Here is a 25,936-nt window from a genome sequence, read left to right on the forward strand (position 1 = left end):
GGATGATTTGGAAGGCAGGGGTTTCCCTTGGTTCAAAGAGATGGTTCCGTCCCAAGGCTTCTGTAAAAAGAGGAAGGAGCAAGGATGACGACCTTGTTTATGTGAAATCATGCTCGATGCTTCAGAGCTGAGGTAGGGCAGAAGCATGTACTCAGCTGGGTGTCCCTGACAATTTCATCATACCCCCCTGTGGGGTGGAGTATTTCTTAAACTTGACATCCACCCACCCTACTGTTAAGGTGGCAGCACAGGGGTGGCAGCAGCTTGCATAAACACCTCGATAGCTCTGTCCCTGCTCTTGATTCCAGGCTTTGTGTGCTCCAGCTTGGTCTTTGCTCATGTAGAGAAATTCTCCAGCTACGTAATTCAGGGATTTGTGGCACAAAACGGGGACAGCGAGGTGTGACATGAAAATAACGTGGGAGGTCTTTGAGATAGGTAGCATGTTTTCTCCATCGTTTAAGAAAGAGAGAGTTTTCAAGCGTGTAGTCTGCTCTTGCAACTTTGTTTTGTCTCACTGAGGTTTCTCAGGAAAAAAAAAAAAAGAGAGATTAAACGCTAGTGTGATGCCACCAGCTCTGCTCACCTGCATAAAAGCTGCACTGCCCCCAGACTGTTTGCCTTCTGTATCGGGTATTCTTCCCTTCTGCATTCCCTTTGTGCGTACATACACGAGTGGAGGTGAGAGCCACACCAGCCCCATGGCAGGGCTGGCACGGAGCTGCTGTGAGCAGCAAGGAAGGGCGTAGGGCATGTCCTGGCTCACAGTGAAGTGCTCTGCCTGAACTTCCATGCGTGGCAAGTGCCTCTGTACCCACCTCCCTTAATTTCCAAGATTTAACAATGTGCATAACGCAAATGTGGTGTGAGAGGTGTCCAAATCAGTGACAGAGCTTGCTGCTGAATCCTTGTATAGCTGTACTTGGTATAGCTGTACTTAACAACCTATAGCTGCAGCTGTAGGATTTTGTACCCGCTCTATGCCCTCCGTGGGTTGCACCCAAACCGCCTGAAACACCAGCCCTATCCCTACATGGTGAGAAACACAGAGTGGCCCTGAAGCCTTGTCCTCGCGGCGGGGCCGGGCAGCTGCTGCGACACCCCAAGGTGCAGGGACTGATCCTCCAGCAGGAGCCAGCACTGTGACCCGACCCAGCGGCCAAGGCACGTCCTGGGCGGCGTACCCCGAAATTGGCAGCGTTGCTGTGGCTGTGATAGCGAGAGAGGAGTGTCGTGGGTGTTTCCGCCCTGGCCAAGCCGTGGGCGTGTTTATGAAAGCGCTGATGCGGGCTGGTCGCTCTTGTGCTGCTGGCAGCTCGCTTCACATCGTGGAAAACCAAAAGCAGGCGTCTGGGCTGCGGGCAGCCGTGTCCCAGCGCACGGCCGAGCTCCGGCACGGGGGAGCGCAGGAGGAAGAGGAGGGCGAGGAGGATGCTGGTGCCGCCACCACCGCTGCTGCTGCTGCTGCTGCTGCTGGCTGTGCCGCTGCGGCAGGCAGCGGAGCTGCAGCTGGGGCTGCGGGGCAGCCCCCGTGGGACGGTGAGCCCAGCCTTCCTCTCCCTCACCCTGGACGCCAGCCTGGCCCGCGAGCCGCGCTTCATCACCTTGCTCAGGTGAGCCCCGGCAGGGGCTGGGCACGAGCTGCTCGTGGGGGCGATGGTGGCAGGAGGTGATGGTGGCAGGAGGTGATGGTGGCAGAGGGGAGCGAGGAGGAGCAAGGCTGTGGCTGCTGTGTGCAGACAGCTCCACGGGATAGAAGCGATCTGAGCCTTCCAGCAGCTTCACAAACATCCGGCAGAGCATCACTGCAACACGTGCCGAGGAGGCTTTGTCAGCTGCCTTTTTTTTTTTCCACCTTAGAAACTCCTGGAGTAGTTCAGGACTGCCAAGTGATGCCTGCTCCTTCAGCTCCAACTCAGCCTTTTCTTCCCTCCTCTCACTGCTTTTTTTTCACGCTCTCTTCCTTTTGATTCAACTTCTTGTTTTCTTTTTGGAAGCTATTTCATTTCTTCCCTTCTTGTCCTCCCCCAGTCCCATTTTTCAGCTCTGCCTTATTCCCCCGGAGCCGGAAGGCACCCCCAGCTTTATCTGAACATAGCTCTGGATGCCGTCTTGGCCGTGGCGGTGCCGCCCAGGGAGCAGGAAGTACTTGGTGGCCCCTTATCTGCTGGGTGTCCCCGCAGGGTGAGATAAGGCTGCTGCCAGCCCAGACAGCTCTGCCCTGCGTGGCTCCTCTGGCACGGGCGGTGCTGGAGCCGCACGTCCCATGCAGCTTTTGTTTCACTTGAACACTGGTTCTGGTACAAAACCCATTCATTTGGTGGTTGCTCAAGGGAATAGGGGGTGACGGGGCACAGCCAGCTTGAGGTCCACTTTCTGATGGGCCAGACATCCCTCTGGGTGCTGGTGATGCTTCGCCTCCGTGTGGGGGCCACCCACACTGATAGCTTCTCAGTTAGCTTCTCGCTGCCCTGTCCACAGCAACCCCAAGCTGCGCACCCTGGCCAGAGGGCTCTCCCCAGGATTCCTGAGGTTCGGTGGCACCAGCACGGATTTCCTCATCTTCGATCCCCACAAGGATTCGACTTTGGAAGAGGAAATCCTCTCAGGACTCCAGGCTGAGGAAGGTAAGGGCTGGATGGGATGCGAGGCTGATTTCCACAGGCTGTGCGGGCTCCACCTCTTGGCATTGCTGCACCTTGGGCTCCTGTCTTCCTCTTGCCCTGCGCCTCATCCCTCCTTCACCTGCCAGGGTACAGCATGGGCTCGGAGGACACAAAATGCCTCTGCTGACTCGTGCTGGCGTCACCCCGGAGCCAGGCAAAGCAGTCAGCAGAGGAAGCAGCTCCGTATCGCCCGAGCACAGGACAGCTGCCAGCCCCGCTGCTTCTGGGGTTTCCACAGGGCGTTCTGGCAGAAATAGCTTGGGGTGCAGCCACCACGAAGCACAGCGCGGTCTTTATTCCTATCCATCGCCTTAAATTGGGCATAATATATGTATTTTGTATAGCTACAGTACATATATATATATGTAATACATATAGATAGACAGAGAGACACCTTTTTCTACATGGTTGATGTACCAATGGTGGAAGCAGAGGCGTGTTGTGCAGACATGGATGCCTGCTGTTCAACCCCAACAAACCACTGCTGCTTCTGTGTGCTGGGCAAGGTTCTTCGCACCTTTTGCCCTCGCCATGAAGGCGATGGCTTTGTTGCTCCCATCCTTCTCCTGCCCTGCAGGTGCCTGTGGAGCACAGCCTGGCTTTGCTGCGGTGCAGGAGCTGCTGCTCGCCCAGTGGCCCAGCCAGGAGAAGTTGCTCCTCACAGAGCATTCCCAGAAGAAGCACAAAAACACCACCATTACAGGTAAGGATTGACGGATTCACGCAGCGGGGCTTGTAACCAGGGGGGTGCAGGTCTCCGTGGTGAAAGGGTGGTGGCTGCCTGTGCCTCCTCCCCTCAGGGCACACGCTGGACATCCTCCATGGCTTCGCCAACTGCTCGGGCTTCCACCTGGTGTTCGGGCTCAACGCCCTGCTGCGGCGGCACGGCCGGGAGTGGGACAGCTCCAACGCCGGGCAGCTGCTGGGCTACTGCGCCCGGCGCGGCTACAACCTCTCCTGGGAGCTGGGCAACGGTGAGTGCGGCCACAAGTGCTCCTTGGGCACGGCCGGGCCCTGAAGCCAGCCCGGGTGCTGATGGGCGCGTCCTCACCAGAGCCCAACAGCTTCAAGAAGAAGTCCGGCATCTACATCGACGGCTTCCAGCTGGGCCGGGATTTCATCCACCTGCGCCGGCTGCTGAGCCAGCACCCCCTGTACCGGCACGCCAAGCTCTACGGCCCTGACGTGGGGCAGCCCCGCAAGCACACCCAGCACCTGCTCAGGAGGTAGGGGGCACCCGCTCACAACCCATAGTATAAGAGCCCATGCAGAAGTCACTGTGAGGGCAGGTGGTTATGGCCAGCCACCAGTACCAGCTATAACCCTCTTTTCTGCCCCAAACCCGCCGGGGCTGCAGCTTCCTGAAATCCGGAGGGAAGGTGATTGACTCCGTCACCTGGCACCAGTAAGTACCCTCAGCTGCCGCTGCCACTCTGCTTGTTGTCTTTTTTTTAAACAAAGCAGCAACCTGCACGTATTAATGAGACTGGTCGGCAGGTCCCGGGTGTCTCTGCAAGCTGCTGTGCAGTGTTTGAGGGAGTGCATTTCGGTGCACAGACCCCAAAGCCGTGCCGGGGTTTGCAGCGTGGGCGGAGCAGCGGGGAATGCAGTGCGTGCAAGGTCATCCTGCTGCTAACCATGTTTTACTGATAAAAAGAGAAGTGGGACGGGGAAAAGTGACAGCACGGCAGCTTTGCTTCTCCATTCGGCAGGCGGAGCTGGCTCACAGCTCTCCCCCTCTCACAGAAAGTTCCTGCTGGCGTACGTCACGCGTCAGCAGCTTCAAAGCGTGCCCCCAGTCTGCCGGGCATGCCATGGGGCAGCGTTGCGTGTGGCTGGGGCGTGTGCTGAGAGCAGGTCCTGGTGTTTGTATTTCCCCTTCATTTCAGCTGCCTTTTTCCCCCCTTGCAGTTACTATGTGAACGGACGAAGCGCCACAAGGGAGGATTTCTTGAGCCCCGCAGTGCTGGACACCTTTGCCACAGCTGTGCGCGATGTCCTGGAGGTGCCCGCTCCTCTTACATCCTTCCCGTCTTTGGCTTCCAGGGGCCGTGCACAGAAACTGCACTAACGTACCCAGATCCTCAGGGATCCTCAGAGGTCTGCTGCTGCTGTCAGCGCCGAGCAGAAACGCTGCTTCTAGCGAGAGCAACAGCAGCTGCAGCAAGCACAAGCAGGCACTTGGCCAAAGGGCAGCGGTGACCAGCTCAGCAGCCCAAACCTGATCTTTTTCACCTTTTTCACCTTTTTCGTCTTTTTCTCCTCCTTCCCCACCACACCACACAGATCGTAGCCGCGACGGTGCCTGGCAAGAAGGTTTGGCTGGGCGAGACCAGCTCGGCGTATGGCGGGGGAGCCCCCCAGCTCTCCAACACCTACCTGGCCGGCTTCATGTGAGTGGTGGCGGGGCACCCACGAGGGCTGCTGCTGCTGCGCCAGCCTCCGGTGCCACCTGTGCCTGGTTTCTGGCAGGTGGCTGGACAAGCTGGGGCTGGCGGCCCGGCAGGGGATCGACGTGGTGATGAGGCAGGTTTTCTTCGGGGCCGGCAGCTATCACCTGGTGGACGCCAACTTCGAGCCCTTGCCGGTGCGTAGACGGTGAGGTGTGCACTGTAAATGTGATCAGGGGAGAAACAAGCAGCTTGCAGCCAAAAGTGATAGGAGCTGGGATGATAAATTATACCAGGAGTGACAGCCAAGGCAATGTGAAAAGCTTGGTAAAGAAAAAAAAAGAATGTGAGGGGAAAACACTGCTGGAAAAAGGGATGCTGGACGGAGAGGTGTGTGTGCGTGGTGTGTGTGCGTGGTGCAGGGCAGTGGGTGCCGATTTCTCTCCTGTTCCCGCAGGACTACTGGCTGTCGCTGCTCTACAAGAGGCTGGTGGGCACCAGAGTGCTGGAGGTCAGCGTGGCGGGAGCAGATGCACGGCGCCTGCGGGTCTACCTGCACTGCACCAACCCCCAGCAGTAAGGACGGGTGAAATTGCCCCAAAACGGCATCCCAGGCCAGCGGCAAAGGGAAAACGTGCAGGTGCGTGTGGTTGCTCCAAAAGCTCTCCATCCTCTGACGGCCGCTGTGCTTGCCTCTCACCCTACAGCCCCAAGTACCGGGAAGGGGACGTGACGCTGTTCGCCTTGAACCTCTACAACGTGAGCCAGAGCCTGCAGCTCCCCAGGCAGTTGTGGAGCAAGCAGGTGGACCAGTACCTCCTGCTGCCCCACGGCAAGGAGAGCATCCTGTCCAGGTGAGCGGGCATCCTCCCTCGTGGCACGGGCCGAGCAGAGTGCAGGTGGGCTCTGAAACCTCCCCTTGTTTGGCGGGCAGGTGAAAACACATCAAAATGATGACACTAAAAGCAGTGTTAACTTTTCTTCCCCCAAGCTGTGACTTGCCTTATGTCAGGTCTCCTAAATCAGGCTCGCTAGGACGAGTTGGCAGTCCCCTGGTGTCAGTCCCCCGCTGCCCCTTAGCACACCAGCGGGTGCTCTGCTTTCCCAGCCGCCTGCTGCTGGGGCCTGGCAGGGCAACGGGTTGGCGGCGGGGGTCTTGGTGGCTTCTTGTGGAGCCCTCAGCACAGGACCTGCTCTGTGGGCACAGGAGACAGCTCGGCAGCTGCCGGCAAGGAAAAGCAGCTTGGATTGGCTCTTTTCAAAGCCTGCTCCGCTGTCACCCTCGCGATGGGAACAGGGAACGTTTAATTCCCTTGCTTGTGCGGGGGCTGCGAGCCACCCCTCCCGGAGGGAGCATGGCAGGCGCGGTGTGGGAAGCAGAGTTTGCTCCTGGGCTCTTTGTCGCGTGGCTCCGGGCACCTCGGCTTGCATCCAAAGCCAGGGGTGCCGCTGGCGAGCCTGGCTGCAACGTTGCCCGGGTGCCTCGGCAGGAGGGTGCAGCTGAACGGCCGCCTGCTGCAGATGGTGGACGAGGAGACGCTGCCCACGCTCCACGAGGCCGCCCTGGCTCCCGGCAGCGCGCTTGGCCTGCCCGCCTTCTCCTACAGCTTCTACGTGATCAGAAGGGCCAAGGCAATCGCCTGCATCTGAGTGCGCCGGGGCACAGGACCTGTCGGGATGCTCAGTGCGGCGCCACACGTTTTCCCTCGGCTGGGAGGCCGCAGTCACAAGATGGAGCTGTGGCCCCACGTTCTCCAAAGCCTTCGCTTTGCTTTGTTCGCTCGCACACAGCGAGGTTTTGCTCAACGTCCTCAGCACCCTGCGAACCTGAGAGCTCAGCAGGCTGGAAACACACGCACTGTACTTCCCTTCTGAAGCTCGAAAAGGACGCGACCAGCTCCATGGGGTTTCAGAGCAAGGGGTTGGCTTGTGTCTCACGAGAAAGCTGCACGCCTCCCGGCAGACGGGTGTGCTCTGGGAGGCGTGATTAAAAGTGCGCCATAAAAAGGTGATATTTAACCAGTTTGTGAAGGGAGTGTTTGCCTGTGCAGCGTGTGCGTGTTGTGTGAAGGGTTAGCCACCAGGAAGTGATACACAGCAAAAATATGAATGGGAACGGCTGGGCTTGCGTGCACTGTCTACGTTCGAAATGAGAGCACGGAGCACAAAACAAGGGGGAAAGTCTCACGCTGTCAGTATCCAGTTGTTAACGTACTGTTGTTACTGCTGCAGAAGCTACAATTTAGAAACAGAAGTTGATGGTTGCCTGGTAGCTTCTTTTTAAAACTTTCTAACAGGTTTGTTTCAATGCTCCTTACTTTTATATCTGAAGATTTTGAATAAACTCAATTTATATCAGCTTTTTGCAGTTCTCTGTTTTGTTTTGTTTAAGGTTACTGATACCACGAAACTCCCCACGTCTTTTGGTTGCAAATCAGCTGCTGCTTAGGCACCTTTCACCACACACATCCAAGTAAATAAAAATGTCAGAGATCCTGCCCAGCTGGGCTTTGCTGTAAGCCAGTTCCTGGAAGGTGGAGCCAGCTGAGTCATGTGAAAACAAGGAAACAGGCAAGCGCCTGAGAGTGAGGGGGGGTTTGGCTGTCAGCTCAGTCGTGAGGGAAGACAGCAGTGGGGCCTCATCGTCCTTTGGTGACTTCTTTAATGTTTGAAATGCTTTATCCCTTAGATTTGCCTTTGTTGGTCTGCTTGTTTTCTGGTGAGGGGCCAGGGCACTTTATAATGAATATAAGCCCATTGAATAAAGTCTTATTTTCTAACTCGCTGTCACAAGCTCCATAAAAGTACCCTGCAGGTGCCTTGGGATTTGCTGCCTGTTTTAGAGGACATGAGCAGAAACTGTGAAATTTACACATAGGAGCATAGCCTGTTTGCACAGGATAGGGTTGGGTATATGATAGGGCTTTTCTCCAATGCAGCCCAACAGCGCTAAAGGTCATTTCCTGACCACACCACTTTGCCCTGTGCCAGCCCCAGCACAACCCCAAACCAGCAGAGGGGTGTTTTGGGGACCAAGGGGGAGCTGTGAAAGGTGGTGCAGGCTCAGACTGGACCCTTGTCTCTTGGTGACTTTTCCCAAGGTGACAAGGAGTGCACCGGGCTTCCTGTGGATGTGGCATTCCTAGGAAGCTTTGTGCTGTCCTGGATCCTCGATGCCGTGCTGATGCACCTCAAGCACTGCTCTGGACTTGAATGAAGCCTGTGGTGACTGACCTCATCATGGTCGTACAGTCCTTTGGAAATGTATTTACTGCCGTGGAGTACTACTTGTTGGAAGGGTGAATGGAAAAGGGTGAAAATCACTTATACTGGTTTTCTACTTCCTCTTGGTAGTCAACAATTCAGGGAACTACCATGGGTTTTGTGCCTGTGTCAGTCCTGAAAACCAAAGGAAGCGCAGCATGTGGCAGCAGTGACGTGTCACACCGCCTTCCAAGAAAACTTCAGGCGTAATTCTGGGAAGCTTTTATTGCAGATACTCCACCACGCAGCACCAGCTTTTTATGGCTCCGTCCAAAGCTCCCGTGGCAATTTCGGCATTCACTCTGATAAGGCGACGGAAGAAGCGGCGTGCACAAGGTCGCAGCGGTAGCGGCCTGTTACGAAACGCTGCAGAAGCCCTTTACGAAACCACGGGCGCCTGTCGCAGGCAGCCTGGGGGCACATCCTGTGGCAGAGGACAGCGGGCAGCCTCCCAGTGAGGCGCAGCTCCTAACGATTCAGGGCACGGTTGCTCTTTGCAGGCGCTGTTACCGTTATAACCGTTAGAGCCGTTAGAGCCGTTAACGGCCGTTAGCCCCCCCACAACATGGCGGCGGCGGGGGGGGGGCGCACTGCGCATGCGCGGCCCCTCCGGAAGCGCTTCCGCCGGCGGCAAGATGGCGGCGCTGCTGTGGCGGCTCGGCCGGGCCCCGTGCCGCCTCCGCGCCGCCCGCACGGCCCTGCCGGCCGCCGCCGCCGCCGCCGTTTGGCCGCCGCCCTTCCGCCCCGCCGCCGCCGCTGCCGTTCCTCCGGACCCACGGCGGCCGCTGAGCTTCTCGGCGGCCGAGCTGGTGCGCGCCGCGCCCGGGCGGCTGCAGCCCTACCTGCGCCTCATGCGCCTGCACCAGCCCGCCGGTGAGGGGCGGGGCGGGGGGCGAGGCGGGGGCGGGGGGCGGGGCGGTAACCATGGCGACGCGGCGGCCAATGGGGTGGGGGCATGGTTGCCATGGCGACGCGGTGTCCATAGCGACGCGGTTGCCGTGGCGACGCGCTGGCCAATGGGGCGAGGCCGCGGTTGCCATGGCGACGCAGCATCCTCGGCGCTCGGCACGCAGGGACGTGGCTGCTGTACCTGCCCTGCACGTGGAGCATCGGCCTGGCCGCGCCGCCGGGGTCCCTGCCGCACTGGCCGACGCTGGCCCTCTTCGGCGCCGGGGCCGTGCTCATGCGTGGGGCCGGCTGCACCATCAACGACATGTGGGACCGCGACTACGACAAGAAGGTGGGCAGCCGCGCGGGGTTCGGCGGGCGGTGCGCGGTGCTCGAGGAGGGGAGGTGCTGCGTGTTGTGTTGTGCACAGGGGGTGTGCTCTGATCTGCTCGCACAGATCAGATCTGATCAGGCAGGGCTGGTTTTCTCCAGCTTGAGACATTCCTGCCTGTCACCACCCAAGACACCCGCAAATCCTTTGTCTACGTTTCCTCCCCGGATAGTTAAAATCATTTTTATATAAGTCTCCTAGAGGGCTAACTTCCATGTAAGCCAAGATGTGTGTTGCTGTCAGCAACGTGCAGTGCTTGATCAAAAGAAGTTTATCTTCCAACTCTTCTCCGCGCAACAGAGCCCCAGTGATAAGACGAGACCCAGGTGATAAGACAAGAGGGAATGGCCTCAGGTTGCGCCAAGGGAGGTTTAGGTTGAATATTATTAGAAATTTATTTATGGAAAGGGTTGTAGGGCTCTGGAATGGGCTCCCCAGGGACATGCTTGAGTCACTGTCCTGGAGTCTTTTGAGGAACATGTAGATGTAGAACTGAGTAGCGTGGTGTAGTGGGGGACTTGCCAATGCTAGATTAAAGGTTGGACTAAATGATCTTACAGGTCTTTTCCAACCTGGATGATTCTATGAAAACAAATAACCCTTTCTTCTCTGCTGAGTTAGCATCTTCCCTTTTTTATATTTTGAGGAGCAGGCTTTCCTTGGTTATCGTTCATTTCCTCATGAGGATGGCTGGTGACAGAATCGTGCCCACGCGTGTACTGATCTTCTTTGTGGTGTTGCGTTTCCTCCTTCCTCGTGTTCAGCAGAAGGAAATAAACAGCAGGCAGTGCCAGCTGTCAAATGCTGACAAGCACAGGGGTGTACGCTCAGCAGGGAGGATCCCAGTGAACTGTTGGCTTATTTCCTTTTCTGATCCTACGTTTTTCCTCTCACTTTGGGTATTGGCCATGGCAAAGTGCCAGGGCAGTGAGTGACTGCGCTCTGTGAAATCTTCCTCGCAGCACCAATGTGTTTATCCTGTTAGAAGGCAATAAATCCATACGGGTTTTATGGTGTCTTTGGATGGTTTAGGGTTCAGAGGTTATTAGCAGCTATTTGTGCTATGGAGATTGCTGCATTTATGCATGAATGGGATGTAGTTAAACGTGAAGACTCCCGTAGCAGCACTTGGTTACATATCTCAACAGGCAATCTTCTTAACAAGCCAGCTGGTGGCTAGGGCAGGAGCAGGACATTTGGTTGTGCTGCTGGTTGCAGTTTGGGGGTGGTTTTTGACAATACTAGGTATTTGGTAATACTTTTATTTTTATTTTTAATTAAAATGGAAGATGCCATGTCAGGTAACGGTGTGCAGTAGAGTTGGTCACTGAAATGCTTTCTGCGACCAACTCTACTGCACATCATTAATTAAGAGTGTATTTAAACTGCATAAGGCGTATTTGAAGTTTAGCTTAAATTATTTAGTAGTAGGGGGAGAACATACTCAGGGAGTATACTTAAGTTGACATTATTAAAGCATGTGCAGAATCCTTTATACGCTTTTAGTATTCTATAAAACGCTGGTGTTCAAACCTCCCCAGATAGACTTTAAACCACGTCTAAATGCATTTTTTTTCCTTTTGTTATTGTGGGATGGGTTTTTTTATTTGTTTGTTCAGATTATGGTCACCTTCAGCAAGTATCTCATCACTCATTTAGGTTTAAAGTATTTTCCAGTATTTGTTCCTTCTTTCAGTTGGCTTTGCATGATTTCTCTACTCCTGACAGATATCCTAAACTCCACTGCATCCCACCTAGGGTTAAAATAATTGTCCTGTTGCATGCCAGTGGTGTGACTTGAACTTTTAGGATACATTTGAATGTGTTAGGTTGCACTTTGTGTTAACGCTGTTCCTTCCATGTTCAGGTTGCAAGGACAGCAAGCAGACCCCTGGCAGCTGGAGAAATCTCCACTTTTCAGTCCTTCATTTTTCTCGGGGGACAGCTCAGCCTGGCTCTCTGTGTGCTTCTGTGTCTGAACTACTACAGGTGACGTACACGTTATCTTCTGTTTCTTAGAATTGCATTCCTGGTCCAGAGGTAAGCACAAAGATTTTGAACAGCAAACATGCTGGGGGCAGAGGAGTTTTAGCCATGGAAGCCAAGTAGTTTGGTGCTATTTACCAGCTCTTTAGACCTGTGATCTTTAGAGCAGCAAACAAATCTGGTACTTCTTACAGTATCGTTCTGGGAGCAGCCTCCTTGACTCTTGTGGTCTCCTACCCTCTGATGAAGAGAATCACGTATTGGCCACAGTTAGTTTTGGGTGAGTTGGAAATCTTTTTTGTTTTCTTCTTCTTCCGATCTAGCTTTTGGGAAGTTTCACGTACCGGTTAGTAACTGAACTTCAGCAGTCTGGTTTTATGTAGGTTTATATTAAAATAACAATACTGTGCAGGCAATATTCTGCCGTGCCAGAAGCTTCTTAAACAGTAGTTTAACAAAATTAAGCGGGAGCTGGGTTGTAATGTTTTCGTTCATAAACAATCTCTTTTGTTGTAGTGTCGAGAGAGAGAATCAATGCTTGTAGCTTGAGAGTTGGCCGTATTTTAAGAGTTGTCTCAAAACCTGACTTAACTCTTGGCCTTCCCACTCCAGCTGTCTTCAGCCTTATCAGCCAGAACTGCCTTTTCCAGTGTGGAAGCTCCACAGTTGGCTGCTCTGAGCTCTTTTGCAGTCAGCTGCACCGACATCAGAGCGTTTTAACTTCAGACACATTGTTGGAGTGCACTGCAATAGTTCTGTGCGAATGCTTCCTTAGGATAGTGGATAAACCATATTTAAATGGGGGAAAAATGTGTGGCACTGTGCATTTCTCCTTATATCTCCAGGGTATTTAATGTCAAATTTATTGGGATTTGTTACCTGACTGAAACTCCGTGCTAGGAAATAGAGATTGTAGCAGATGTAACATACGCTTGAAGAAATGATACCGAGTTCTGTACATGTAATTTAGACTGGTCCTGGCATGTTGTTAACTATCTTTGTTCCACTCTCTCTGTTTTTAGGACTTACTTTTAACTGGGGAGCCCTTCTTGGGTGGTCTGCCATCCAAGGGTCCTGCGACTGGTCCGTGTGTTTGCCCTTGTACCTGGCTGGAGTCATGTGGACGCTGGTATACGACACCATCTATGCACACCAGGTAGAGCAGCAGCGGGAAGCTTTACAGACCTGTGTGTGTTTGCTTGCTTAATTTACAGGTTTGGTCTTGAGCAGCACTAACGTGCAGGTGAGCACCACGGAGCATCCACCCTTGGACCTTTCATTGCTCTGTAAATACTTCATATATCGGGCAGAGGGCCGCAAGTGAAATGCGTTTTGTGTGCCCATGCGTCCGTGCTGTGTCAATAACTGCACAGCTGGTGTTAACTATTAGCTGCCAGCACAGCTCTGAGGACCAGCCTTTTAATTTATAGTTTAACCCAGGGACCTGCAAATACACTTAACTGAGGTTCCTGCTAACAACTGTGGGAAACCTGAGATGGGCCCCCCATTTTACTTTCCTTACCAAGTAACGGTTGGATTGCAGATCTTCTGCTAATTGTTCCTTTCCCTCTAGGACAAGAGGGATGACATCCTTATCGGCGTGAAGTCCACAGCGCTACAGTTCAAGGAAGACACAAAGCGGTGGCTCAGTGGCTTCAGCATGGCAATGCTTGTGGGCTTGTGCGTGGCGGGGATGAACTGTAACCAGACCTTCCCTTACTACTCAGCCGTGGCTGCCGTGGGCGCTCACCTGGCACACCAGGTTTGATGGATTCATTTATATTTTCTCCACGTGGACATTCTTGATAAGAAATCATAGTGCTTTTCAGCCCCTGGCTGAAAATTCTCCCAGTACACTGGGAAAAAAAAAGAAAGAATCCTGTATGTTTTTGTAAAGATCATTTAAAGGCTTCTGACAAAGGCTTGCTTCTCCCAAGCACCTTTTGCAGAGCTCTTTTGAGGAGACCTCTGGTGGTCCACAGGCTGTAGCTTTCAGTCTGTTTCTAACCCAAAGAACTGCCTTGCCTTTAGCTGTAATCTCAAGGCAAATATTTTCTTCCTGCTTCTGATAGCAGCTGCAGCTAGATCCACCTCCATACCAAGCACAATTTTGCAGTTTTTGCTGTTCTGACACAACTCCAGCTGTGTCCGGTGCACATGATGTGAGACTGCAGTCTGTGTGTTATGATTGTTCGCTGAATTTATGGGATGAAGTGGTCTGCTGTATCAAACACACTTACACTTGACAGAGATGTTGTTTTTTTGGTGCGTGGCATACTGTACAATAGCTACGTGAAAATGAGCATTGCCTGTTGCATCTCCCAGAGAGAGTTAATTTACCACAGGGTAATTACATTGTGCTGTGAGCTCTGGAGCTTCAGACTGGGTTCCAGCAGTGTAACAAAGGTTTCTGTGGCTTTCTCACTACCCCCTGTTGCAGATGGTAATGTTGTGACTTTATGATAGTTGATGGTTCTAATTCACAATTGCTTTTGTAGCAGAAAGCAGCCCCGTTCAGTGTTGTACTTGTGCAAGCTTACAGATTTGAATGCATATCAGGAAAAATAAAGAAAATGAGCTTTGCCCGTAAAGGGAGCAGAGAGGATTTTGTTACCCAAATGACTGCGTTCAGTCTGGTGGTGACGGTTAGTCTATGGGAGGAGTAATTGCTGGCCTTCGTAAGGCAGTGATAGCACTGCGAGCAGTAAAACCATCAGCAGTCTGAGGAGTTAAATGTGGGATTAACATGTAACCTGCCATGCAAGGGACAGCCTGATGGGTGTTTTACAGCCCCTCACATCTGAGCAGCACTTTAACGAGGGAGCTCCCACAGCTCGTAGACACTAAACATTAATCATGCCTGCAGGTTATAACATCTTCGCGGTGCTGTGCTCTGCTACTTGTCAGCCACTGCTTTTCACAGGGTTTGGTCTTGGAAATCTGTGGAGGACAGTGTGCTACGTTCCATTGACATCTGGAATTGCCAGAGTGGCCTTGCATGGCAGTTTTGGCACAAATGGAAATCATTGTCCTGCAGAGAGGATTTTTCTCGGTGAGGAGGCAGAATGTGAGGGGCAAGGAGTCACAGAATCACAGAATTTCTAGGTTGGAAGAGACCTCAAGATCACCGAGTCCAACCTCTGACCTAACACTAACCAGTCCTCCACTAAACCATATCACTAAGTTCTACATCTAAACGTCTTTTCAAGACCTTCAGGGATGGTGACTCCACCACTTCCCTGGGCAGCCCATTCCAATGCCTCACAACCCTTTCGGTAAAGAAATTCTTCCTCATACCCAACCTAAGCCTCCCGTGGCGCAACTTCAGTGTGTGACGATTCTCTAGATTCCCCAAGTTGTAAGAGCAGCCCTGTTCCATATACCACAGAGCAGCTTCTCTTTGAGTGTATGTTTTAATATTACTTCTGCCTAGGCATTTGCAGGCTTATCTTCATGTTCAAGACATCAGAGATCTGCTGACCGACTGAGTTTAGAAAGTTGAATAAGCCGTGTAAGGTGCCCCTTCCTCAATTTAACTAGTTTGTGCCTGAGGCAGAGCGGAATTTGGGTCATGAAGATGTCCAATTCCTGTACTGCTGAAGAAGTTCCTGAACAGAAAACTAAGCTGCCTTACATGCTTCATGTCCGTGAAGGTACATCTCATGGCTCAGCTGCTGTTGGGTTTCACTCATCCATTTGGAGTTTTCACTTCCGTATGCCTGACGGGCAGGCAGGCTTTTAAGGGTGTGAAAAAAAACATCGTGTTTTAGAGGTTTGCAGGCCAGATTTCAGATAGTTTAATCAGAACCCAGCCCCCTTATCTCTGTACAAGTGCAAACAGCAGAGGAATGTGTTTCCTAGGGAAGCTTTAATTTCTTTCAGTTCAAAGCATTCTCTTTCAACATCTTGAGGGGATGAACGGCAGGGTCAGAGTTTCTGGGAGGTGTCTCTCTCTGCCCTTGCACTGTGTGCTGTTGGCGCCTCGAGCTGTGAGTCGTGGTGGCTGCTCGCAGGTGTCGGGGTTCCTCTTTGCAGGGCAGATGCAGCTATGCGGCCAGCAGCACCTGGGCAGGACAGGGCAGCCTCTTGCTCTGCTGCTTTCCCTCCCCTGCCTTGTTTTCGGGGAAGCACGGGCGGTGTTAGTAGCAGACAAATGAAAGGTGCAGGCTGGTACTGGATTTTTTTTTATTGAAGTTCCTGTTGACGAGTTAGCTGCCTTTCTGCTGAGGAAGGTCTCCAAAAGACTTTTTACGCATTCAGACATTTTTACAGCTTTTATTACCCAACTGCACCCAGGAGTGTTTAGACTGTTCATACTGTGATTCACCGAGAGGTTCCAGGAATCAGGTCCGTGCCCAGTCCTTTGCTCTTCTGCCGCACGTTGAATAAATCTGTCAGGTAAACACGGTCATGAACCATCCATTGCAGCTACAGAGTATTCCGTTTCTTCAGGAGCTAACAATAGGTTTAGAACCTGAAGGTTTTGAAATTACAGCCCTTCTCGCGTCTTCTTGAGATGTGTCAAGTATTTCCGTGTCCATAAATAGTAATACTGGAATGTTTATACTGTGCTTTTGCAGATTTACACTTTGGACATAGACAAGCCTGAAGACTGCTGGAAGAAATTTGCATCGAATCGTACTGTAGGAGTTCTGCTCTTCGTAGGGATCGTGCTTGGAAATCTCTGTAAAAGACAAGAGTCGAAAACTGTACAAGAGCCTTTAGAAAGCAGGTAGTCGAAATTGTTAATGATTCCAGTGTTTTAGTCCGGCTCAAATGAATATGCTCCAAGAGGGGAAGACACTTTTAACGTGACTCTTTGTAGTTTATCCTATTTATTTATAAAAGTTGGTGAAAATGTTCTTTTTTTTCTTAAAAAAAAAAAAAAAAAGCCAAGCAAATCATGTTTTTGACTGTCTTACAATGTAAGCTGGGATTACTCATGAATGAAGCAAGTGAAGCTCCTCTGGTGGTCCTATGTAGTACAAGGAAACTCCTGACTGGCTCTCAAGAAGCGAGTCCGGCATTTTATACAGAGCAAGACAGATGTCTCTTAGTGACAGGACTTGGGAAAATGTAAAAAGATTTCAGCATGTAAATAAAATTTGGTTGTACATGTTTGGCGTTGTGAGTTATTGCATGAAGAAATTGCAGTTGGGGTCGGGGCTTGTTGTGTGAAGTAACTGTGATAGCGGCTTTTACCCTGAGATGTCTGGATGCGGCCTGGTCTCCATCCATGAGGTCCAGAATATGAACAAGTCGATGGAAAAGTTTTTAAGACCCCCTTTTGTTCTTGGTCTGACTGCTGGCACTGGTTCTTCCTCATGAGCAGGCTGCTGCAGAGCGGCCCATGGAGACCGAGGTGAGCTCCTTTATCAGGAACAATCTGCATGCATACTGCCAGCTTAACAAACCAGCACATTCCAGAACTAATGCCAAGTGTCTGCATGCTGGCGGTTGACTCTAAGGTAGGAACTCATCTTGCCAAGTGAATCTCATTTCCTCCTTCTAATTCTAACCCTTTAGCCTTCTGCTGCTTCTTTCTATTTCAGCTGATACAGGAGTAACTGGTTTGTTAGGAGGAGGACTATAAGCAGTAACAATAGCAACTGCAGGCTAATTACAGATCTCTGTACCTTTCCCTGCCCTCTACCATTTTATGCTTGCTTGGTTATGCAATCTGTCTGCTGGTTACGCTTTTCCTTGCCTCCTGGTGTCCTCCGCTTTGTGGGATTATTTGCTGTGGGGGGAGTGACAGGCACGCCTGTTCCCAGAAAACAAAACTCAGCCGAGACCCAGAGAGGGGAGCTGCTCTAGCTCTGAAGTTGAGCCTCATGTACAGTTATTTAGACTGCTGTGGCTAAGAGACATTTCAGTCCAGAGCTGTGTGTTCAGGGGTTGTCAAATTCAGCTTGACTGGTGCACGGGTGAAGAAGTTGCTGTTGCAGCCCAAGGAGACAGCTCACAGTGGGTCAGGGACTTTGGTCACAGGAGATCCTTCCTGGAGCTGTGGTGGGTTCTGCACACTTCCTCCTTGTTGTGTGTGCTTTGTGACGCTTTGTTTATTGTCTTTTTGGCTTCTCTCACTATTTGGACACAACATTGGACACAAAATATTTTTTGAACAGGCCAGAAAGAAGACTGTTCAGGTTGACTGCATATGAAGTACAAATATGTGAAAAGGTTGGCAACCATAGCCCTTGAAAGCACTCAGAGGCCTCTTTGGTTCTTACACGGAAGTTCTTAAGCAGGGTTTATAAATTTTCACTGGTACTAAGATAAAGGACAGCACTTTAAGGATGAAGTTTCTTAAGTTAAGAAACTTAGTTAAGTTTCTGAACAATTATGTGACAGAGCTGCACTCTGTAGAGGGAGAAACAAATGCATCCAGCTTCATGTTGAACTTGGGTTACGAGGTATTTATTAGTAATGTCCAAGTCGAATTAATATCTGTAAGTGTCTTAATATTTGTAACAGTACCTTAGAGTGAACATGACAAAAGTTACTTGTTTCTAGCATACTAATGTGTCTTCAAGTAGCTTGGATTTGAGAAGAGCTCCCATTTTGTAGCACCTGTGGACTGTCTCGTGTCCATCTTCATGTGGCAACTTGGCGCAAGCAAGCATTTGCCTTGTAATAAGAAGAAGAACAAGGTGTAACAACACAGGGTAAAGACTGAACTATCAAACCAGTCCTAAACCTAGAAATCATTGCATGTCTTCTGTCGGAGTTCTCCAAAATCATCTCCAACTGCGTTTTGCTGGCTAAAATGCCATTTGTGTCTGCTGGCAGTTATACGTGCATCTCTCTTCTGTTCTCAAAGTATTCTTTCCTGCGCTTCACAAACACAATCTCAGCTGTATTTAAATACAATTTGTTTAAAAAGTCTCCCCCACGCCCATCTCTAAGCAGCAGGGTTAGCTGTTATGGTTTCACGCAAATAAACACTGCTCCCTGGCAGTCTTCCCTCGGGTGTCAGGTGTTGCCTTTCTCCCCTTTCTTTTGCAAAGGTTCCTCTGCAGGGGCACAGACAAGGAACATCTCTGAGGGCAGGAAGCTCGGCTGTGCCTCCCAAGAGCCAGGGCTGGAGGTGCCTCAGCAAAGCAGCCAGGGCAGGGTGGCTGCCAACCCAAAGGTTGTCCCCGGCACGCTCCCTGTGTTGGAGAGCAGCACCGGCTCCTGCACGCCGGGACAGACAGCGCCTGGACTTTGCTATTCACACGCTGCTTGCAAAAGAAGGCATCTCCCAGTCCAAGGAGGCCAGAATTTTCCCTGCCTCTGTCTGGGGCAAGCACGTGCCATGGGTGTGGAGCCAAGGAAGGCTGCAGAGGGCAGGGGGCAGGGGACAGACAGCGTGGTGGGGTCAGTCTTGGCACCAGCCCTGGGTGTTAGGATCTGGGGATGAGGAGAAGTGCCTCCTTGCCAGGGGTGTTGGAGCATCCCCAGGGGTGAGCTGGGGCTGCAGGCTGCTGGAGTACAGCAGGGTGAGGTGTTTTAGGTGCCTTTCCTGAGTTACACAGGCAAATGCAAGGAAAGAGTGGGCTGCGCAGCACCTCTGGTTTGCTGAGTGCTGCTGGTAAGGGAACACAATGCCTGTGCCCCCAGGCACAAGGTTGTGCTCGGGCCAAGCAAGAAGGAAGCTAGCAAAAGAAATAAAACAATAAAAAGTGTTCAAGTGCCACGGTCAAAGTGTAAAAACACAGCCCCAATGTTTCTGACACCCAGCTGAAATCGGGGCCACAGGGAACAACCGGGTGATGCCCGACCACAAACCTGTGTGAGGTGCTCCTCCAAACCGAGGGACCATCACTGAGCCATGCCCTGTGGCAAGTGCAGCTATCGCATGGCATCTTCCTGTTTTTGTTTGTTTGTTTTCATCCCAGGCTGCTCTCCAAGCTGTGGAGGTGGAGGAAGGGATATGACGTTATCCGGGGATAACGCGGCACAGGGGCTGAGGCGGGGGGAGCCTGAGGGCAGCGCTGGGTGGCCACCTGTGGGGAGGACAGCACTGTGTCCCACCCCAGCTGCCAAATATTTCACAGACGGGGAATTTCCCAGCTTCGTCAGGCCTTGTTTGGCCCCAGAGGCTGCTGGTGGGCTTCACACAGCACAGCCCCCTCTGTGCACCCCATCAAACGAAGCCACTCCTCGTGACCACAGAGCCTGGGCTTGGCATAACCATTTGGACATCGTGGGCACGGTATGGCGACCCCGATGATGCCCGTGGGCCACGGTGGTTTGCAGGGAGAAATTGGGGGAAGCCAGCCCGGGGTGCTCCTCACACCATCCTGAAGCGTGCCCTTGGGTTTTGAGGGAAGAGACGGGGAAAAAACCTCTCCCAGGGACGCGGACGAGGTCTGCGCAGCCGCCTCTGGTTTAACGAGCCGCAGGCTACGGTTTCACGCGGGGAGGGGAAAGAAGCACCCTGGGCTTGGCCCCCCCTGGCTCCCCGCCACCGTTACCTCCCACCTCTCCCTGCTCGGCACCGCTGCCAATAAGAGCCTGCAGGAGACAGAGCCACACTCGTCGTTCGCCCAGCTGCTCCGCACGCACCGGGGACGCCCGCCGCAACTCAGGCTGCTCCGCAGAAGGTTGGTTCCCTGGTGGCACGGAAATATGAAAGGCTCCCTGCCCTAAAAGGATTGGATAACAAGGCAAAAATTACAGATATATGCTTTTATTTTTTTTTATTTTTATTCTTTTTTCTTTTTTTTTCCCTGCTCAGTAATGCAGGGGGGATTAATCTTAATGGAAACTCTTTTGCTACATCCTACCTGGGGGAAAAGGGGATGCTTTTAACAAGCTATGTGCTAAATCTGCCTTATGGGCAGGTCACTTCTGGCTTGCCGCTTTCTCCTGTTTCTACGAGCGTATAAATGTACCAGGGGAATCTGTGCGACTCTTTGCTCTCTGATTAAACTGGGCTCCCTGCTTTTTCCTTAGCGCGTGCTGCAGGGCAAGCCCCTCTTGTGGGGGATGCTGGGGTTTGTAGCTGCAAGTGTTTTGGGGCAGACCCCACAGCGCGTGCGGGAGGAAGCTGCTCTCCTGTCCAAAGGCTGGCTGCTGCTGCTTGTTGCTTTATTTATTTATTTATTTATTTATTATGTGTTTCTGCTCATTCTCGTTGTGCTCTTCCTGCCCTTTTTGGTTGGACATGGCTTTGGTGGCAAGAGCATCTTCCTGTGGCCATGTCTGCATTGCTCCTTCCAGCTCAGAGAGGAGAAGGCACACGAGGATCCCTGCTATGGGGAGTGATGTGGGGCTGTAAAAGTGCAAGGCTGCACAGGCACCTGCCTGTTGCTGGGCTCATTTCCGAGAGCTCACAGCTGCTCCGCCAGCCGCGCTGCTTCGCGCATTTCGGTTTCTGTTCTGGATGCTGAGGTCAGTGGGGCTGCTCGCTGAAGCCGCGCCCCTCTCCATGCCCAGTAGCCAAGGAAAGGAAAATGAATTTATAGCGAACAGCCTCAGGATGTGTGAGCCCAGTGCCTTTACGGTTCCTTCCCCTTGCTCTCCTTGTGCATGCTGAGATGAATTTTCCCTAGCAGCATGGCTTGTTTTCCGCGGTTATCCAAGCAAAACGCGTGCCGTGCAGCACAATCCCAGACTGGTTTCTATCATATCTGAGGCTCATTTCCTCCGGGAGCTGCAGGAGAGCAAGGAGCAGGGTTCAGACCTAGGACACGGTGCCATGTTTCTGCATTTCTGGCTCTGCTGGGAACAAACGTGCGGCCACAGCTGCTCCCTACACGCTTCGTGTGCCCCCCGAGCTGCTCTGACGAGGGATCCCTGTCATGCAGCCGGGGGTCCCACGGCCCTGACACCCTGAGGCCGTGCCGCTGACCACTCTCTCCCCCTCCTTTTCCTCCCCAGCTCTCACCACTCCGTGCCCAGCCAGCGATGGCCGCTCCCACCGTGGTGACCCTGCAGCCCCAGTACGTGGTGGCCGGGCCCAACGTGTCCAGGGCCATGTGGCAGACGGGGCTGATGGACTGCTGCACCGACTGCGGCGTCTGTGAGTGCCGGCGGGGCCAGGGGCCACTTGCTGGCAGGCTGGCAGGGGCTCACGGTGGTTCTCCCCCTTGCAGGCTGCTGTGGGACGTTCTGCTACCCCTGCCTGGGCTGCCAGGTGGCTGGGGACATGAACGAGTGCTGCCTCTGCGGGACCAGCGTGGCCATGAGGACCCTGTACCGCACCCGATACAACATCCCGGTCAGTGAGGGCGCGGGTGGTGGGCTCCCTTTTCCGACCAATTTTCTCTCAATCCTCACGGCCAGCCATGGCCCTGTCTCGGCACCTTTCACCCAGGCTTGCAGCCTGCCTCTGGCAACAGCCAAGCTCAGAGAGCCACCGCTTGGCCACTGTGTCCCTGTCAGGGAGAGCCATGAAACCATCAGGGTGGTGCTGCACGGGACAACAGCTTAGTGTGGGTGGCAGGGAAATGTGGCCCACAGTAAACGTGTCAGAGCATCTCTTCCCACTGGCAGTGAAAGGACTTGGTGTGTGATTTCCCCCCCTGCCTCATGCGGGGAAGCCAGCAGATAAGTCACTGAGTTCCGGGGTCAGCAGTTCCTTGTCCCTTCCTATCTTATCTCCCCCTGGCAAGCTGGCCCCGTCCTGCAGCCAACGCAGCCGTTGCTGCTGAACCATGCACTTTTGAAATGTCCTCTGCTCCGGGGTCAGAGCTGAACCCCGATGGAAAAGACATGCAGCGTGGAGTGCAACTGACCTCTTCTTTGCTGAAATGTGGTTTTGGGGAAGCCCTGGCTCCTAACACATGCCTTTCCTGCAGGGCTCCATTTGTTCCGACTACTGCATCACCTTGTGGTGTCCCGTGTGCTCCGTGTGCCAGATCAAAAGGGACATCAACAAGCGGAGGGAGATGGGCATCTTCTGGTCAGCGCCCCTTTTCTCCCTGCAACACGGGGGCATCGTGCACGTCCTTGACCCGAGCGGGATGAATGTGTGGCCGCAGCAGGCCACCGGCAGCCCGTCCTCACCTCCCGTCCCTTCACTTACAGATGCTGTGGAGCCCGTGCCGCCCGCACTCCGCAGGAAGGTGGCTGAGGATTGCCAATGACTGGCAGCCCTCAGCCCCTCTTGAGCAGCCCAATAAAGAGCGATGTGTGCCTTGCCTGCTGCGTGCTCGTTGTCCCCCTGCATCGTCCCTCTGTACTGCGTGGCTGCATTTCCACCCGGGTTCTGGTCCTTTTCCCTTTTATAGGCTATTTTAAATGCGTGTAGGGTGTCTGCTGAGATGTCAGACCTGGGCTGGCTTCTGGGTCTCTTTGTGGGGCTGGTGAGAAAAGTGAACATGCTGGGGTCCCAGCAGCTTCTTCCTTTTGGGAACCCATGGGACTCGCCCTCCGAAATGATGCTTCTGACCCAATGTCACCCGATGGGATACAGTGGAGAGGGGCCGTCCCCCTGCTCCCAGTACTTTCAGAGGGGGGGTTGCCCCGTGGGTCTCTCCAGACACTTGCTGGCTTGTGGAGCCCAAATGTGGCCTCCCCTTCTCCAAAGGCTGCTGCTGGGCACGAAGGGCGAGGGCCGGCAGCGGGGACGTTGCGCAAGCGGGGAGTGTGCGGGTCAGCCTACAGCTGGGCCGGGAGGAGCAGAGGTTGGCAGCGCCCAGCGCATATAAGGGACGGGAGCGGGCAAAGGACACACGGCTCTGTGAGCAGGGTGGCTCTGCAGGTGTGTGTGGCTGGCGGGGCTTTGGGGTGAAACGGTGGGAAATCGGGGCGGAGGTGGTGGTGATGGAAACTGCGGTGATCCCATGTTGGATGTGGAAAGGGGGTGGTGGTCCCTGGGATGCGCGTTCAGTGTGCCCGGTGCCCACCAGTGTTATAGCTGAGGGCATGGCCCTGCAATAGGGAGCAGCCCCAAGGGTGTGGAGGCTGTGGACCTCAGGTGGGTTCATTAGGCAGCTCGTTATGGGGGGCAGCTGGGTGTGGGGAGGAGAAGGAGGAGGAAGTGGTGGTGGTGTGCTGTTGGGGAAGGGTGGGCACACAGGGGCTCCTGCAGTGCTGGGGAGCTGAGGAAGAGGAGGAGGCACCTGGTGAGGAAGGTGAGTGAGCAAGGAGCGGAGGGAGCTGGTGGCTAGGCCTGGAGCAGGGGAGGGGGAGATGGGAAAGGTGCTGGCTTCCAACCCCCCAGGGAAGCAGGGTTAGATGGGGAGAGGCAGAGAGAGGCCCTGGTGGAGCAATGCCTGGAGACGTGGCCCCCGGGCTGGGGCCATGAGGGCTGCAGCCTCCTCTCCTCCCTCCCGGACAGCCTTCTCCGGACACCGCCTGCCCGTGCAGCCCTGCCGATGGCCTCCCGACATGTGGTCACCACCCAGCCCTGGGGCTCGGCGGTCGCCCCGCAGAGGAGCGAGTGGCAGACGGGGCTGATGGACTGCTGCTCCGACTGCGGCGTCTGTGAGTAGGCTCTGGGCGGGCTGCTGGAGGGTCTGGGCGGGCGTGGGGCGGGTGTCGAGCGTGGGGTGTCTCCCTGTCTCTCGCAGGCATCTGCGGATCCTGCTGCTACATCTGCCTGGGCTGCGAGGTGGCTGGGGACATGAACGAGTGCTGCCTCTGTGGGACCACTGTGGCCATGAGGACCCTGTACCGCACCCGATACAACATCCCGGTCAGTGTGGGCGCGGGTGCTGGGCTTCCTTTTCCCCCCTGTGTCCCTGGGGCAGTGGGGATGCACAAGGCCACGTCTCCATGGGTCAGGGTTGGTCATACCACGGGTCCTTCTCGGCAGGGCTCCATCATGGACGACTTCTTCTCAGTGCTGTGCTGCCCCTGGTGCTCTCTCTGCCAGCTGAAGCGGGACATAAACAGGAGGAAAGAACAAGGCACCTTCTGGTGAGTTGGCCTCTTCACCCAGCTCCGCACATGTTCCCTGAGCCCCCCTTCCTGCCACAACTGACCTAGCACATCCCATCCCGTCCCTCAGCCTCCTCTGCCCTCCCTTGCAGATGCTGCTGCCCTGGCCGTGGAGTTGCTGCTGCCCTCGTGTTCCTGGTCCGTGCAATGGGGGGCTCAGTGCTCTCACACAGCCTCCCCCTTCCCTTGGTAACGCGGTCAATAAAGAGCAGTGCTTGCCCTCACTCGCATGTGTTCGCATTTATTTACTTTGTGGCTTTAGCTTTGTTGTTTCTCGGTGTCCTGCTGTGGCACCGGAGGACAGCGTGCTGCTTCGTGCTGTGTGTTCAGGGCAGCACCGAGCACGCCAGATGAAGACCCCTTGCAGACCTGCACCAGCCCAAGAAACTCAGCAGGGGGAAAACTGAAGTGAAACAAAGCCCAGGCCAATGCTGCTGCAGCCATCCCAGCTTCTCCACGCACACCGCAGCGTGGCCGTGGGCAGGGCTTGTGACAGCATGGATGGGGAAGCGATGGTGGTGGGCTGGGGGGGCTGTGGTCCAGCCTGCCATCTTCTCCACGAACCTCCTGAGGAACCACGGTGCTGAGAGCCCATGGGGAGCTGCTGCTGCGTGGGGTGAGACGTCCCAGTGTCTGGTGTCAGGCTGGGGGGCTGAGGAGTTTGGGGGAAAGCCTCGTGTAATTGGGGGCTGCCTCGCTACAGCGTGGCTCTGAGCAGGTGCTGGATTTACTCAGCAACCTGCCGTGGTTCAGAAAAGGGAACTCCGGGGCTGGGGTTTGCTCTGCAGAAGAGCACTGGTGGCTCTGGTCCATTTCAGCATTGCTGCTTTTCAGAGAAATTGGCGTGTTTTTTGTGTTCTCCCAGAGCTCAAGCTGGCTGTGGTACCACCAGCTACATAGCCTGGCGAGGCCACATCACTGCCCCAGTGAGCTGGCAGCACCCCTGTCCCATCTCACTGGCACCGAGGTCTCTTCGGGGCCCTTCTCCCCTCTGGGCCGTGCTTAGCTCTGCCTGTCTTTGCCGCAGGATGGGCATCACGGCCCTGTGCTGTGAGGGTTTCCCCACCCATGGGTGGGAGAAGGTGGTGACTGCGGGCGTGGAGGTTTCTGTAATGTGCAAGGACACAAAGGCTTGGTTTCTGTGGTTTTATGAAGAATTGCCACTCCTCAGGTGAGCGCATACTTACCTTTATGGATGCTTGTATATATACACCTCTCAAGGTGCTACCAGTATGGCACAGATCAGACCGCTCCCAGGACTGGGACAGCTGAAGACAGAAAAGCTTCTCGTCACTGGATGATGTCTGTGACCGCATCCACCATCAGCAGGTGTCCCCCGAGAGGATCCTGCCTGTCCTGGAGATCCGCAGAGAAGCTCCTCTTGTGTAAATATTGAGTTATTTTTATACCACGTTGGTGCCTATACCTAAGGGGCTGTAGGAGAGCGTTGGATCAGTTAATCCTGATTGATGACA

At 53.9% G+C, this 25,936-nt stretch overlaps 4 protein-coding genes across 6 annotated transcripts; all 4 read left to right on the top strand.

Moving 5' to 3' along the window:
* The first annotated feature begins 1,336 nt into the window (after nucleotides 1-1,336).
* On the top strand, nucleotides 1,337-7,414 carry HPSE (heparanase). 2 transcript variants are annotated; one of them, XM_084286784.1, is made up of 12 exons: nucleotides 1,337-1,613; nucleotides 2,482-2,627; nucleotides 3,244-3,369; nucleotides 3,467-3,640; nucleotides 3,721-3,892; nucleotides 4,024-4,071; nucleotides 4,578-4,671; nucleotides 4,953-5,059; nucleotides 5,139-5,253; nucleotides 5,514-5,632; nucleotides 5,764-5,910; nucleotides 6,547-7,414. In XM_084286784.1, the coding sequence occupies exons 1-12, from the start codon at nucleotides 1,432-1,434 to the stop codon at nucleotides 6,704-6,706; spliced, it is 1,590 nt and encodes a 529-aa protein (XP_084142910.1). In that variant the 5' UTR covers nucleotides 1,337-1,431; the 3' UTR covers nucleotides 6,707-7,414. The 2 variants fall into 2 exon arrangements, with proteins under 2 accessions (XP_084142910.1, XP_084142911.1); XM_084286785.1 differs by having other exon boundaries at nucleotides 6,578-7,414.
* A 1,187-nt stretch (nucleotides 7,415-8,601) lies between these two features.
* Nucleotides 8,602-16,695, top strand: COQ2 (coenzyme Q2, polyprenyltransferase). 2 transcript variants are annotated; one of them, XM_084285647.1, is made up of 7 exons: nucleotides 8,607-9,193; nucleotides 9,394-9,560; nucleotides 11,467-11,588; nucleotides 11,780-11,865; nucleotides 12,608-12,741; nucleotides 13,159-13,347; nucleotides 16,166-16,695. In XM_084285647.1, the coding sequence occupies exons 1-7, from the start codon at nucleotides 8,917-8,919 to the stop codon at nucleotides 16,319-16,321; spliced, it is 1,131 nt and encodes a 376-aa protein (XP_084141773.1). In that variant the 5' UTR covers nucleotides 8,607-8,916; the 3' UTR covers nucleotides 16,322-16,695. The 2 variants fall into 2 exon arrangements, with proteins under 2 accessions (XP_084141774.1, XP_084141773.1); XM_084285648.1 differs by lacking the exon at nucleotides 13,159-13,347 and having other exon boundaries at nucleotides 8,602-9,193.
* Nucleotides 16,696-19,784: 3,089 nt separating this feature from the next.
* LOC311208797 (placenta-specific gene 8 protein-like) lies at nucleotides 19,785-22,717 on the top strand. The gene is made up of 5 exons (XM_084285754.1): nucleotides 19,785-20,176; nucleotides 21,456-21,597; nucleotides 21,671-21,795; nucleotides 22,376-22,479; nucleotides 22,605-22,717. Coding segments are annotated over exons 2-5 (345 nt in total). The 5' UTR covers nucleotides 19,785-20,176; nucleotides 21,456-21,482; the 3' UTR covers nucleotides 22,606-22,717.
* Nucleotides 22,718-23,896: 1,179 nt separating this feature from the next.
* Nucleotides 23,897-24,444, top strand: LOC311208799 (placenta-specific gene 8 protein-like; the record flags this gene model as incomplete). The annotated part of the gene is made up of 3 exons (XM_084285756.1): nucleotides 23,897-24,005; nucleotides 24,092-24,216; nucleotides 24,337-24,444. The coding sequence occupies 3 exons, from the start codon at nucleotides 23,897-23,899 to the stop codon at nucleotides 24,442-24,444; spliced, it is 342 nt and encodes a 113-aa protein (XP_084141882.1).
* Nucleotides 24,445-25,936: the final 1,492 nt, after the last annotated feature.

The sequence above is a fragment of the Netta rufina genome, assembly GCF_964035555.1.
Source record: "Netta rufina genome assembly, chromosome: 4".
Lineage (NCBI taxonomy): Eukaryota > Metazoa > Chordata > Aves > Anseriformes > Anatidae > Netta > Netta rufina.